This window comes from Culex quinquefasciatus, chromosome 3 (genome assembly GCF_015732765.1).
Source record: "Culex quinquefasciatus strain JHB chromosome 3, VPISU_Cqui_1.0_pri_paternal, whole genome shotgun sequence".
Lineage (NCBI taxonomy): Eukaryota > Metazoa > Arthropoda > Insecta > Diptera > Culicidae > Culex > Culex quinquefasciatus.
Window position 1 is genome coordinate 164,888,409 of NC_051863.1, and position 15,366 is coordinate 164,903,774.

General features: G+C 33.0%; 2 protein-coding genes across 4 annotated transcripts in view; one reads left to right on the forward strand and one right to left on the reverse strand.

Moving 5' to 3' along the window:
• Positions 1–7,427, forward strand: part of LOC6046866 (HIV Tat-specific factor 1) — a 183,050-nt gene extending 175,623 nt beyond the window's left edge. Inside the window, 2 exon segments of the mRNA XM_038264842.1 lie at positions 261–584; positions 6,897–7,427. Coding sequence (XP_038120770.1) covers positions 261–584; positions 6,897–7,218 — 646 coding nt within the window. The 3' untranslated portion in view covers positions 7,219–7,427.
• Positions 1–15,366, reverse strand: part of LOC6045372 — a 246,157-nt gene that overhangs the window by 115,753 nt on the left and 115,038 nt on the right. The gene's annotated exons all lie outside the window — the stretch shown is intronic.

A 15,366-nucleotide genomic window follows, 5' to 3' on the forward strand; every position in this document is an offset into this window, starting at 1 on the left:
CCTTTGGGCTGCTGTTGAACAGAGTTTTGCGCAACTTGACTCCACCGAAGCGTTCATGTGCCCTCTAGGGTGCTGATGATGATGCTTCAAAGTGGCAGATCTTGGCTTCCAATGAGGTGGCTTCGAGGTGCGCTTGAAGTGGAGAACAATTCAACCAAAGCGAGCGAAAATAGGAAATATTGTTGGAGTTAAACTTTTAATAAAATAATCTATTATTTTAAAAGCTAAAAAAAAAATCAACTTTCTCCCAACCTCCGCAGGCTGTTCGACTGGCGGCCGGAGAAGATGCGCGGCGAGCGGTCCAAGCACGAGCGCATCGTCATCGTGAAGAACCTGTTCGAGCCGGAGCTGTTTGACCGGGAGGTGCACCTGCTGCTGGAGTACCAGAACGATCTGCGCGAGGAGTGCAACAAGTGCGGAACGTGCCGGCGCGTGCTGGTGTTTGACCGCCACCCGGAGGGTGTGGCCCAGGTCACGATGAGCGACCCCGAGGAGGCGGACCTGGTGGTGAAGCTGCTGCACGGGCGGTTCTTCGGCAAGCGGAAGCTCGCGGCGGAGATTTGGGACGGCAGGACCAAGTACAGGTGAGTGGGGGTGTTGGAAGTTGAATTCTGGAGTTTTGTCTTCCTCACCTTACTGAGGAAAGGCTATAAATCACTCGAAAAATTAATTCTGCCTCGTAGACCCACCTTCAAGTATACCTATCGACTCGGAATCAAATTCTGAACAAATGTCTGTGTGTGTATCTGGATGGACGTGCAACAAAAAAAATGCGCTCAATTATCTCCGAACTAGCTGAACCGATTTGGACCGTTTTTATGTTGTCTTAGGGTCCCATAAGATCCTATTTAATATTATAAAGTTTAGAAAAGTACATCAAAAGTTATGCTTAAAAAACGAATTCTTCTGACTGCCAAAAAACAAACAATTGAAGTTGAATAATTCCAAATCAGAAAAAAATGTTCAAAAAATAATAATAAAGAAGTAAAGCATTAATTATAACAAGACATTATTTTTCAAATGGCTATAACTTGAAAACAGTAGATTAAATAATAAAAAAATACAGAACTCTTCGTTTTTTTGTGTCACATACACTGAAACCTCTTTTTTACGCGGTGGTGTTACGCTTTTTGTTTCGTCGATTTCTCTTAAACCGTACACTATTTTTGTATGGTTCAAAAAGCGTTTTAAAAGATTGTAAAAATGTTGCGTCGTTCCAGACAAATCGACGAAATAAAAAGCATAATGCCACCGCGTAAAAAGAGGTTTCACTGTACATGTAAATTTTATGCTGAATCTGAATCTCAAAAATGCTTTGGAAATGTTGGATTTGGATTTTTATTAAACCCTGTTTTATATTACTTCATTTTACTGAAACTCAAATTCCCAAAATATTTTTGTTTTCAATCTATATTTATAGTATTTATTTATTTTATTGAAGGAAATTTCTTAGCTTTTCAAAGATATGTTTTCAGGGTTCTTTATCATTATGATGAAGATATTAAATTATGTATTTTCATGCAACTTTTTTTTTTGAAAAATGTTCAGTTTTTTTTGCAATTTTATAAGAAAAAACACCCCTGCATAAAAATTGGTTTAATTTTTAATCTGCAATTTTGGGGCTAAAACATTACATTTTGAACATTTATAAATGCACCCAAAACTGGCAGCGCTAGTCCGAGAGAATGATGGTCTCGAGTCGAGAGAATAGTGGTACCATTCACGGACGCAGAGAACACAGCTCGAGATGGGCGATAGAACTATTCTCTCGAGGTTCATTTGCAAAAAAAGTTCATCCGTCAAACAAAAAACCAAAAGTGTCGACAACGGGAATCGAACCAGAGACCTTTGACAAATCAATCCAATGACTTAGCTGCCTCGGCCACCAAAGCTTGGTGACCAAGGAGAAGTCAGAAGTCGATGTATGACACTTGTTGGAGATTTATTGATTCAACTAACGAATGAACTCATTTGTTATGATGGTGTGAGTTGGTACCATTATTCAATCGATTTTGGCACTGAGCCCTCAATAAATTTTGAGAGAACGATTATCTCGATTCTGAATTTTGGGTGTGCCTTACTGGATTTATAATTTGTTTTAAATATTTTTCATTAAAAAGAGAAATAGAATAGAAATTTAAAAAAGAAAAATAGAAGAAATAGATTTTTTTTCAAATAGTCACTAAAAAAATCTTGCAACGCCAAATTTATTTGGAAACCTGGCGTCCCAGGCTAAAAAAATGAGAATTTTGAGAAAAAAAAAACAAATTTTCAACAAAGTCAAAAAAATAATGGCGCATCTAATTTACTCACCTTTTGATAAACATTTATTGTAGGGTTAATCTAAATTGCAAAACAATGAACATTTTTCGACAAAACGTAGCTTGAGTGATATCTTGGGACACGTCCTATCTTTTTACAGCAAAGGTGTCACAAGAAAGCACGCAAGCGACGAAAATATACCTTCAGGGATGGAATAATCGCAAAAAAATCATTTTCGTTTGCGAACTTTCTTCATCCGCGATAGAGAGAGGAGAAAAAAGAAAACGCTTCGGAACTAATCGAATAAAATCAATCTGTTGAAGATTTTTTTGCGATTTTCCTTGTTAACACCACTTAAAGTTATTTATTTCGATTTGTTTACAAACATTGCCCATCTACAAAAAGTAACGGGTCATTTTTCGACGTGTGACGTTACACTTGCAAGTGTAGTTGTAAAATAGATGTTCGATGTTCCGCTGAATAATCAAGATGATGATTTTTGAGGTTTCTTTTACCGATATTTCGTGAGCGAGAGAGGAGAGCCAAGTTCTCTTTCGATTTTTTCTCTTGATGAGATTTTCTTTTGATGATGATTCTTCCATCGCTGTGTACCTCAAGTGTCTTTAGCTTGAAAACAGTGCACTTTAGCAAAACATTTGTATTTTTGTATCCATTTTTTTTTTGTAATTTTGTTTCGTTTTTTGTTTGTTTACATCTTTTTCAACATATTATAACTGTGGTACCAGATTTTGCACCATTCTTACCCGAAGCCCACAAGATTTTAAGTCACCTGAATAATTTAACAAGTTACCTTAAAAAATTGCTAATACCTTAAACAATTTAAAACAAAATAAAAATTGAAGTTACAGGCCACGGTGTTAACATTTAAAAATGGAATGAAAAAAAGTGTTTTCAAATTCATTATACACCTGTCCAGTCATATTGACGAAAATTTTTTTTTTTGCGAGAAAAAATATTTTTTTTAATGCGGTGCTGTACATTGTAATTTCTTAAAAGTTATTTTTTTAACGAGCAAACATGCAAAGTATGATTATCAATGCAGAAAAAGGCATTTTATATTGTTTTCATAATTTGTCCCGGGAATTCCCGAAATTGACAAAATTTTAGTCTGGATATTCAGATTTCCCGGGCAGACGGTTATAACAAAATTCATGCCGTTTTAAAAACAAATTCTGTTAAATAAACAAAAAGTGTTATGGATTCTTCTTGAAAAAATCATTTTTGACAAGAGTTGAATAACAGTTTATTGATTATATAAAAAAATTTATTGGTCTGATATTGATTGAAAGCAAACACAATTTGGTAATAACATTTTTTTGTTATGGAAGAATAACTCCAAATGTTATTGGGATGATCGGATCAGTTGTTAAAATAACCAAAATTTATAACAAAGATTTATTCGAAGAAGAACTAAAAGTGTTATAAGTCTGTTATTACAATAACATTCCAATAACAAAAAAACATAACGGCGAATAACAAAACTTGTTATAAATAACATAAAATGTTATTGGCCTAGTATTTTCAAATATCAAAAAATGTTATTCCTAAGTTATTACCGTCTGCTCGGGTTGGTTGTAAAAATAGATGAACATTTGAATACATAGTAATCGATCCGAATTTCAAAGCATTAAAATTTGTACCCGGCATATACCAGCTTTAATTTGGCTTATTGAAAAAATGGTTTGAATTTTAGTTCACAGATCCGCAAATGCCTGGCGCTTTGCATATTTTCGATTTAATTATATGTTTTTTTTTAAATACTGAGTATTATATTTAATAAATATAAATAAATATAAATATATAAATAAATATTATTTATAAAAAGGATTTTAAATTTGAAAAAAAATAATCTGCAATTATTTTTCATTAAACACCTCATTTTTCAATTTATTGCTCTGAAATCTCCTGTACCTTTTCAGCCTATAGTTCTGATTTTCCCCAGTTGGCGGAAGTAACTTAAAGATAATTAGTAAAATATGTTTTATATAAAATAAGACGTTCAAAGCTTATTTAAAATTTTACATTGACTGGTATCATTTTATTTCTTGAGTTTTTTTAAATCTCTGTAATTACTCTTAGCTTTAAGAAAAATGTTATTACAAAAGCCGACTCGATCCTAACCAGGTCCCAGTACCGAAAAAGACCTAATAAAAATAATTTTATGAAAAAAAAGATTTTTTTTTAACTGAAAGACAATCACACCGTCTTTGCAGACGGTCGCTTCTCGTTTTTGTAGACATTTTTGAAGAAATTTTTCAAGCTTTTCCAGTTATGGCATATAAAAAATATATGTAAAAGAAATATATTTATAAAATACTTATTTAATTTAAATCACATTGAAATTGAAATTTGTGGTTTTGCCTTCCTCACTGAGGTAAGGCTATAATCCTGCTCTAAAAATGAACTTTTCATTAAAAGCTCGAAGACCCACCTTCATATATACATATCGACTCAGAATCGAAAACTGAACAAATGTCTGTGTGTGTGTATGTGTGTGTGTGTGTATGTGTGTGTGTGTGTATGTATGTATGTGTTCAAAAATCTTGCCAAGTTTTCTCAGCACTGGCTGAACCGATTTTGATCGAACCAGTTGCATTCGACTTGGTTTAGGGTCCCATACATCGCTATTGAATTGTTTGAAGTTTCGATAAGTAGTTCAAAAGTTATGTATAAAAATGTGTTTTCACATATATCCGGATCTCAATTCTATGCATGTAAACGATGTCCGGATCCATCATCCGACCCATCGTTGGTTAGGTAATCAAGAGACCTTTCCAACGAGTCCACAACATTGAAGATCTGGCAACCCTGTCTCGAGTTATGACCACTTAAGTGATATTTATGTACTTTTTTGAAGCCGGGTCTCACTTAAATTCATGTAAACGATGTCCGGATCCATCATCCGACCCATCGTTGATTAGATAATCAAGAGACCTTTCCAATGAGTCCACAACATTGAAGATCTGGCAACCCTGTCTCGAGATATGACCACTTAAGTGATATTTATGTACTTTTTTGAAGCTGGGTCTCACTTAAATGTATGTAAACGATGTCCGGATCCATCATCCGACCCATCGTTGGTTAGGTAATCAAGAGACCTTTCCAACGAGTCCACAACATTGAAGATCTGGCAACCCTGTCTCGAGTTATGACCACTTAAGTGATATTTATGTACTTTTTTGAAGCCGGATCTCACTTAAATGTATGTAAACGATGTCCGGATCCATCATCTGACCCATCGTTGATTAGATAATCAAGAGACCTTTCGAACGAGTCCACATAATAGAAAATCTGGCAACCCTGTCTCGAGTTATGACAACTTAAGTTATATCTGTGTACTTATTTTTCTGGACCTAAAAAAATAGCTGAAATGTATCCAAACCACTCATATTACCCATTGTTGGTAAAAAGTGAGGAAGGCATCAACCACACAGGTGGATTAAGTTAGTTTTTTTTCAAATCCTAAAAAAATCATTTTTAATTTCTTTTAAATTATTTAAAAACTGTCGTCCTTTTTTTGATTGCAGTGTAGATTGTCACCAATTATTATTATTATTGAGCTAATGCTATAATTTAAAGCTTGAAAACATATAATAGTAGTTTATGCAACAAGTTGCAAAAAGAGGATTTTTTCAGCACAAGTCGTACATTTATCCAAAAAAAATGTTGAAAAGTATTACTTTTCAGCATTTATTTCGAAAAGTGTTGCTATTCGATTCTGTTATTTTTGGTACAGAAAAGTAGGCTATTTCGTCGTTCAAGAATGACAGGAAAAGTAAATAGTTTCACGACGGAATTGCAAAAAATAATATTAAAACATAGATTTTATGACTGCTGCAAAAGTGTCCCGGGATCCCGGGAATTCCCGAGATTTCATAAATATTTTTCCCGTTTCCCGGGAAATTCAAAACCCGGGGAATTGGACGTTCTAATTTGGATCATAAAAACTTCAAAAATATTTTTTTGTTTATGGACCAAAATTTTATTTAAAAAAATATTGTCCATCCTAGAAAAAAAATTCGTAAAGCTGAGAAAATTATCTACAATTGGCTTTTTTTGGACATTATTTATCCGACTTTTGATTACCTGGATATCATTGATCAGATTTTCATTGTTAAAATGTGCAACTTATGTAAAATTGTCTCAACCTTTTATAATTATTTTTTTTGATTTTTTAAATCACGTCTTACATTTTTATAGAACCGAATAGTATGGTCTGAAAATCTAATTTTGATACATTGAACATTTTTACTTTGAACATTGAAAATCTGATCATTGTTTTAAAAATATCACCAATTGAAAATATAAAAAACTAATTTGATAAAAAATGAGAGAATATTCTCTACAAAGCATGAAATATTTTTTAATGTTTACCAATAAACTGATGTATGAGATTTCACTGTTTAAAGTTGAATAACTTGCTCAACAGAGTCAGCAAGACAAACTTTCCTCCGCCATATCTCAGCCAAGGAATCCATTTAATACAAAATTCATTCCACTTTTGCAAGGCCTCTCGTACCTCTTCCTCCGTACAGAAAATTATCAACCAACTTATGATTAACTCAAAACTTTCCTCAACCCAATGTTTTTCCTCTCTCTCATATATTTCGCAGAGTCGCCGAAACCGAGGCGGACGTCAACAAGCGGCTGGATAACTGGGAAAAGTATCTGGAACAGAAGGAGGAGGCCGAAGAAGCTGCTGCGGCTGGTGCGGCCTCCGCGGCGACCACATCCAAACCTCCAAAAGCAGCAGATCAAGAAGAACTGCCGGCGCCAACCGAGCCAACAACGGTATCTGACGAAAAAGAGCTGGCCGCGGAGATTGAACCGAAGTTAGCGGCAGACGACTCGGCGGAACAACATCAACCAGAAGAAGAACCAGCTGCGGCGGCTGGGGCAATGGATCAGGAGGAGGAAGAAGGGGATGCAAATTGAGGTGAATGTTTTGAAACAAACAAATAACTGTCTGTCGGTGTGTGTCTCGGTGTGTTTGCTGTCAGAGCCAGGCCTCTGTTTTTTTTTCGTTTTTTTGCCGCTCAAGGTTCAGAAATGACTCTTGGCATAAATCAGAATTGTGTGTGCGAGCTGAGCTATTATGCAGGCGGAAAGCGAAATAAAACAAAAACAGAAAAATAAAACACACACACTAGGAAGAGTATCATTTGAAGTAGAGCAAAAGAATTCCCAACCAACGAGAGAAAGGTAGAAAGAAGAAGCGCTCTTCACCGGTCGCAATTCAAATTTCTCGAGTGATGGTTGAGGTGCGCTAATTTGCGACTGTCCTCGGCTGTCAGCGTCAGCATCAGCAGAGCTAGGACAGGACTGGGATAAGAGGTCGACACTTGTTAGTAGAAAACATGAACCGTGGCGGAGGAGCAGAGAAAAAAAAGAAGAAGGATAAATCTGCTACCGATAGACTGATGATGTGGCGGGGAAGAGCTTGCGGAAGGGATAGCAATCTCCCCGCGTGCTCGTTGACATCTTGATAGACACTTGGGTGCTGCATAATCTGGGGATTCAAGTTGGAGGTTATGGGGGAACTTGATAACTGAATTCAAGCTAAATTTAGTTGGATTCAACTTTTTTTGTAAAATATATTTTTCTATCAATTAACTCTGTTCATTATATATATTTTTTGTTTCGGCCCCTTTAATTTTTGAACATGCGAAAAAATACACGTTTTTCAATAATTTGCAGCCTGAAAAGGTGATGAGATAAAACTGTGGTGTCAAAGGGACTTTTATGTAAAATTGTACGTCCAACTTGGCGGCGTACTCAAAATTCCGAAAAAACGCATTTTTTATCGCAAAAACACTAAAAAAAGTTTTAAAAACCCTGCCATTTTTCGTTACTCAACTTTAAAAACATGTTATTGGAACATGTAATTTTAAGGGAAATTTAATGTACTTTTCGAATCTACATTAACCCAGAATCCTCATTTTTTCATTTATAACAACATTTTTCATTTTAAAATTTCGTGTTTTTCTAACTTATTTTTTAAAGTGTAACAATATTCTAGAAAATTCTAGCGCAGACAATTACAAAAAAAAAAGATACACAAACATAAGGGACCATCCATAAACCACGTGGACACTTGAGGGGGGGGGGGGTGTATGGCGATTGTACACGCTCCATACAAAAAAGATTTTTTTTGTATGGACAATTGTCCACAGAAGGGGGGGGGGGGGGGGCGGGGTTGTAAATCCCAAAAAAGTGTCCACGTGGTTTATGGATGGTCCCTAACGGGTTTTCTTATAAACATCACGAGTTGTCGTGATTTTATTTTTTTTTTGGAAATGTTGGTCGTCGTTCCTCGTGATGGTTACGTGCAAATCTCTTATGTTTGTATATCAAAATTTTCGAAAATGTCTGTTCTACAACTTTATAGAACATTGCACAGTGTTCGGAATGGCAAAATTAAGTGGAATAAATTGATAACTCCTTTATTTGACGTCCTAGCCAAATGATGTCTTCGGAAGAGTTTTTGTACTCGATAAGGGCTATCTTTTGAAGTTATTGACATACAGGGTGACGACCTTCCAGGGTGTCAACCAAAAACTAACTTTGTTGGATGACGTTGTAGGGCTTTGGTGTCTTCGGCAAAGTTGTAGAGGAGATAATTTCATGAAAGTTTGTCGAAGGCACCAAATTTGTAGCTCTTAATCTACTCGAGATATACGCCATTTTTGCAAAAATGGTCCAAAAAAGCACTTTTTTGGTGATAACTCAAAATGTTAGCATTTTAGCAGCCTACTATGTTCTGAAGAGTTGTTTATGACATGAAATTACATATCTTTGCCAAAGACAGCAAAATGTTTTGAGCCTTTATTGAAGAGTTATAACCATTTTTATGTGATTTTGAGCCTATTTTCAAGTTGCTATGTTTTCAAAATGGCGCATTTTGGCGCAAAACCGAACAATGCACCTGAAAGTACACACTTTCAACTACATTTCCTGAAAATATCTCCGTGTCTATCCGTGTCTATTTTTAGATATCTCGATTTGAGTTTGACGGTTTTTAATCAATTTATTTATATTTTAAGGCGGAATCTTATTGAAAACGTGGTAATAATCGGTAAATTGATCGATTTTTATGGAAAATACATTGTTTATTCTTAAAATTATGGCACACATTCTAAAATTATGAATAAAAACATGTTTAGCCAAAAAAATAATGTAAATAAATATTTTAAATAATTGTTCGAATTTAAAATTAAATATTTCTTTTTATATTTAGTTAGTTTAGAAAGGTTGTCGTATTTTTTCATAGACAAAGTATTTTCCATAAAAATTGATCAATTGATGAAGGGTAACTTCAATTCACCGATTTTCAACTCGAATTCAATATGATTTCGATTAACATTTATAAATAGATTGATTAAAAACCGTCAAATTCAAATCGAGATATCTAAAAATAGACACGGATAGACACGGAGATATTTTCAGGAAATGTAGTTGAAAGTGTGTACTTTCAGGTGCATTGTTCGGTTTTGCGCCAAAATGCGCCATTTTGAAAACATAGCAACTTGAAAATAGGCTCAAAATCACATAAAAATGGTTATAACTCTTCAATAAAGGCTCAAAACATTTTGCTGTCTTTGGCAAAGATGTGTAATTTCATGTCATAAACAACTCTTCAGAACATAGTAGGCTGCTAAAATGCTAACATTTTGAGTTATCACCAAAAAAGTGCTTTTTTGGACCATTTTTGCAAAAATGGCGTATATCTCGAGTAGATTAAGAGCTACAAATTTGGTGCCTTCGACAAACTTTCATGAAATTATCTCCTCTACAACTTTGCCGAAGACACCAAAGCCCTACAACGTCATCCAACAAAGTTAGTTTTTGGTTGACACCCTGGAAGGTCGTCACCCTGTATGTCAATAACTTCAAAAGATAGCCCTTATCGAGTACAAAAACTCTTCCGAAGACATCATTTGGCTAGGACGTCAAATAAAGGAGTTATCAATTTATTCCACTTAATTTTGCCATTCCGAACACTGTGGCATTGTTACACTTTAAAAATTATCACCTTCTCTACGACCAAAGAAACCATTTTGTGTTAATTGTTTACTCATGAATGTCTCCATACAATTTTAGCAGCTGTTCGAAATCTGTAACTTTTTATGAAATTTTCTTGAGTTTCCCAATCATTCCTTTTTCAAATAATAAAAAATTATGTTTGTGATAACCGGAAAGTTTTATCAATTTTTCAATTGCCGCAAATTAAAAATTAAAACATTTTTGTAAAAGTAATTATTGTTTAAATATTTCGATGTTAAAAAATAATAAATATTAAAAAAAAGTAACATAAAATAGAAAATTGTGTAAAGTAGAAATTTCCATGGAAATAAACATACGTACAATCAACTGAAAACAGTTTAAAATTTATTTTTCTGCGTTTTTGTTGTAGAATGTCAAAACTAACGACTGTCAAGCAATTATAATAATTTTTGCTTTATTTTTTCCGTTGTAATGTTTACATTTAAATATCTGTGTCTGAAGGAGGTATTTTTTCAATCGATTTATTTTGTGTATTGGTGGCAAAGAAATTTCTTGATTTTTTTTTATTTATTTAAACGATTTTTTTCCGAAAAATTTATTTTTATGCGTTCCAAAAATATTGTTGAAGGAAAAGCACACATGAAAAATATTTTGTTTTGTTTATTGAACTGTTTCTTACTGCGATACAGCCCAAAATCAAAAATCAAATTATTCGCCCTACAGCATTGCCTTGGCGTTCTCGATTGCGAGATTCCTACTCGAAACTAAGTGTCCGAAGGCTTGATTGTTGAGGCAATTGCAAACCTCTTCTTACACCTTAGCTTCCATCCACCCGGGATTCGAACTGACGACCTTTGGATTGTGAGTCCAACTGCCTACCAGCGACTCCACCGCGACAGGATCCAGGGAGACGACTCCTACACCTGGACTGAGTTAACGACCTAACCTTTTTAGGTTAGTCCGGGGCCAACATTTACTTCCCCATCCGACGGAAGGCGTGGTCAGACAAATCTCGTCTCGAAAAATGCCACCGGGGCCGTCTGGGATCGAACCCAAGCCGACTGGGTGAGAGGCAACCACGCTTACCCCTGCACCACGGTCCCGGATGATACAGCCCCTAAAAGTGAAAATTTAATGAAAATGAGTTCTTCGCAGTGTCACCTAATAAGCATGTTTAATTTTCTCGAAAACTATTGGTTCGATTTTTAAGGATAAATGTAAACTCTTGAAAAATGTTCTGCTGTAATTATAATTTCTTAACAGACTTTTTTAGACTTTTTCAGATATTTGTAAAAAAAATGCAGGAATATTTTTTCAAAGAAATCAGTTAAAAAATTCACAAAATATTCTATTTTGACATTTAAAATCGCAATAGTTTTGGAGATTTAATCAATTGAAAATAAGATGGTGACACTGAAAAACACACATTTTCACAAAATTTTATTTTTTGCCAAATTCTTTTTGGAAATTTTCTCAGCTTTCTGAAAATATTTTTTTTTGCAGAGATAGTTTTGCTACAAAAACTGTTTATTAAATAGTAGGAAACTGCATAATTTTTAAATATTTATGTCTGTGATTGGACAACGGGGCATTTTTTAGTATTATTATTTTTTTTAATACTCATAGTCATTGTCGAATGAAAATTTATTTCTGTTCTAAAATGGTTTTGGAATTTTTTTTGAAAATAATTAAGATTTTTCCAACAGTCACATTTGTTTTAAAGAAATTTTTGAACATCTCCGGTAGTAGATTTCACAAATTTCTAAACTCTAGCACAATATACGTTTTTGTAGTCCCATAAATTATGTATTTTTTTCGAAAATTGCAAAAATACATAATATGAGATTAAAAAAAATTAATATAGAAATATCCCGTTTGTTTTTTTTTCTCAAAATTTATATAGTCCAAAAACTCGGATAACTGAATCTTGGGATAATCGAAACACGTTGTCACGGTATCTTATTTTTGATGGTTTATTTTAAGTATGACCCATAACTGCTCTAAATTATTTAGAACACTTGGCAGTCAAAATAGCAGAAATATGCAATTTTTAATTTAAAAAGCACAGAACTCGAATGCTCAAAATAAACAAATTATTTGTGTAGCGACTATCCGAAGTTCTTTACAAACTGTCAGATAATCAATTGTTGGATAATCGAGTCTGGACTGTATACAACATTGCCAAAGACACCAAATCAATAAGAAAAAAACCCATCTTAAGATATAGATTATCGTTAGGGTTAGTGAAATTTCACGATTTCGCGGACAGCGTGAAATCCCCGAAATTTGTCTTTTTCCGCGAAATCCCGTGAAATTTTATGTTTGCGTGAAAATGTAACGATTTTTCTCAAAATATTGTATCAAACTCAAATAGGAATAAAAATAATCGTAAGAACTACTGTAGAATCAAGTGAGTGAATAACCTTGTTCAATTACTAATATAGGGTTAGTAAATTTTGACAATATATGTTCGCCGACGGTATAAAACTCTTGAAATTTATCAATTTTCTCATTTTTTTTTTTCAAATAGCATCATCATTATAATATTTCAACAAAAAAGACTATCTCAAAAAAAAAAAATTATTAGTTTTCAATTGAAAAGCTTAATTCGAACCATTTGAAGAATTGTTCAGGTTTTTCAGTATTTTAGAAACTAACTAAATTTATTAAAATACTACTCTTTTACTTGAAAGGTATAATTTCAAAAGAAATTAAAATAATTCAGCTTTGGTTTATTCAAAATGAAATAAAGAGTATTTTTTATCTTTGAACCTTAAAATAAAAATTTCTGGGTCCTGTTTAAATAATTTTATTATTAGGGTGGATGATTCTCTTGAAAGTTAAAAATAGCACCTTTTTTGTTTTCTGTTCTAATTTTGAATAAAAATTTCTATTTCGTTACCAATCAAATAATTAATTTTTGCCTATTGATTTTAAATTAAGCTTTAGAAAATGGAGATGAAAACCTTAAAAAATATTTTGAATTGACTAATTGTCGCGGAAAATTGAAACTATTTCACTTATTTTGGCTAGACAAGATTGTTGAATCTGATATGATTGACATGAAATTCAATAAAATGTAAACTGATAAATCAGCGAAATTTTTTTAGCATTATAAGTCGAATATTAAAAAAAAAAACAGTTCAACAAATAATAATACGCATGCTTACATTTTGTTTCAAAATATAAATAGAGCCCATCCATTAACCAGATGGAAACTTTTTTGAAAATAAGGACATTTTTTTGTGCCAAGTTAAAATTTAGCGAGGGTTTTTTTTAAGTTTATTGAAGAATAATATTTAATGAAGCTAAAAAGTAGGTACTTTTTGTGATTTATAAGCTTTTCAGAGTTACTTTTACATTTTTCACGTTCCGTGAAATTTGCTTGAAATTTGGTGTTTTGAAATTGAGGTCCCCGTGAAATTTTCTATTTTCGAGCGTGAAAAATCACTAAGCCTAACAATAACCTATCGTTATCTTTATCGTTATTTCGATAATTCTATCGGCGATAATCTTATCGCTGATAATGGACGATAATTTTTTTTAAATCTTTCTATAATCGACTAATTCAACAATATCATGTTAAATTTTCAATGATTTCACTAAGAATATATTTTTTTGAAAATGCAGTAAGTTTAAAAATATAAATATGTTGTTCAAAATTGTTCTCAAAATACTGAAATTTTCATAATTTGCATTATGGGTTTTAAACGAAGCAAATTTTGGTATGCTTTTCCACTTTATTAAAGTATTTTTTTAAATACTGAAATTTTCACAAATTACTGTATTTTTTCCTAAAATACTCATATTTTCATAATTTACATAATTTGGTGTGAAATTAAGCGAAATTTTGTATGCCTTTTTTCATTTTATTAATGTATTTTTGTACATACTAAAATTTTCCCAAAATACCGTATTTTTCAAAAATACTCAAATTTTCATAATTTGAAGTATAGGTTCAAACGAAGCGAAATTTGGTATGCTTTTTTCATTTTATTGAAATATTTTTTGTAAAATACTAAATTTTTTGCAAATTAACCGTATTTTTTCAAAAATACAAAAATGTATATTATTTGCAATATGGGTATCAAACGAGGCGAAATTTTGTATGCTTTTTCACTTAAAAAAAAATAATTAAATACTAAATTTTTCACAAAATACCGTATTTTTTTCAAAAAACACACAAATTTTCATATTTTGCAATACGGATATCAAACGAAACGAAATTTTGTATGATTTTTTCACTTTATTAAATCTAATCTAATCTAATCTAATCTAACACAAACGCAGCCAGTCCGATGAAAGCATGCTGGAAAGTCTTGTGATTAGATTACGCCCCAAGCACTTTTCTTGTCATTATTAATAATTACAGTACATCCGAGAACACCCGAAAATGTATTGCAAAAATTAAAGCGGCCAGCCCTACTACGTTGTGTTTACCGCAGAGAGGATTCTGAGAACGGATCACATTTCACAGAATCTACAGGGGAGGAAGGATGCGTGGACATACCGTACCAAACGCTCCTGTTTACAGTTTCATATGTGTTTTGTAAAATGTGTTAAGTGTAAAGTATAGTGTGCTTATATAATCAAATAATTATAATAATGCAATATAATGATCATTTAATAAAATCCCTTCACCTATATATAATAACCACGTACCCAAGCACACAAACAGCGACACAAAAGAAATGAAAATGAACATGCAAAAACAAGACAGCGCGTCCCCGTGGTCAGCGCACTAATGATGCCATTATTTAATAATAATAACCACTCACCCAAGCACACAAACATCGACACAAAAGAAATGAAAATAAGCATGCAAAAACAAGACAGCGCGTCCCCGTTGTCAGCGCACTAATGATGTCATTATTTAATTATAATAACCACTCACCCAAGCACACAAACATCGACACAAAAGAAATGAAAATGAGCATGCAAAACAAAACAGCGCGTCCCCGTTGTCAGCGCACTAATCAATGATTTTTTCACTTTATTAAAGTATTTTTATAATGTTCCTAAATTTTCACAAAATATACCTTATTTTTTTCAAAAAAAAAAAAGAAAAATTATCAAAAT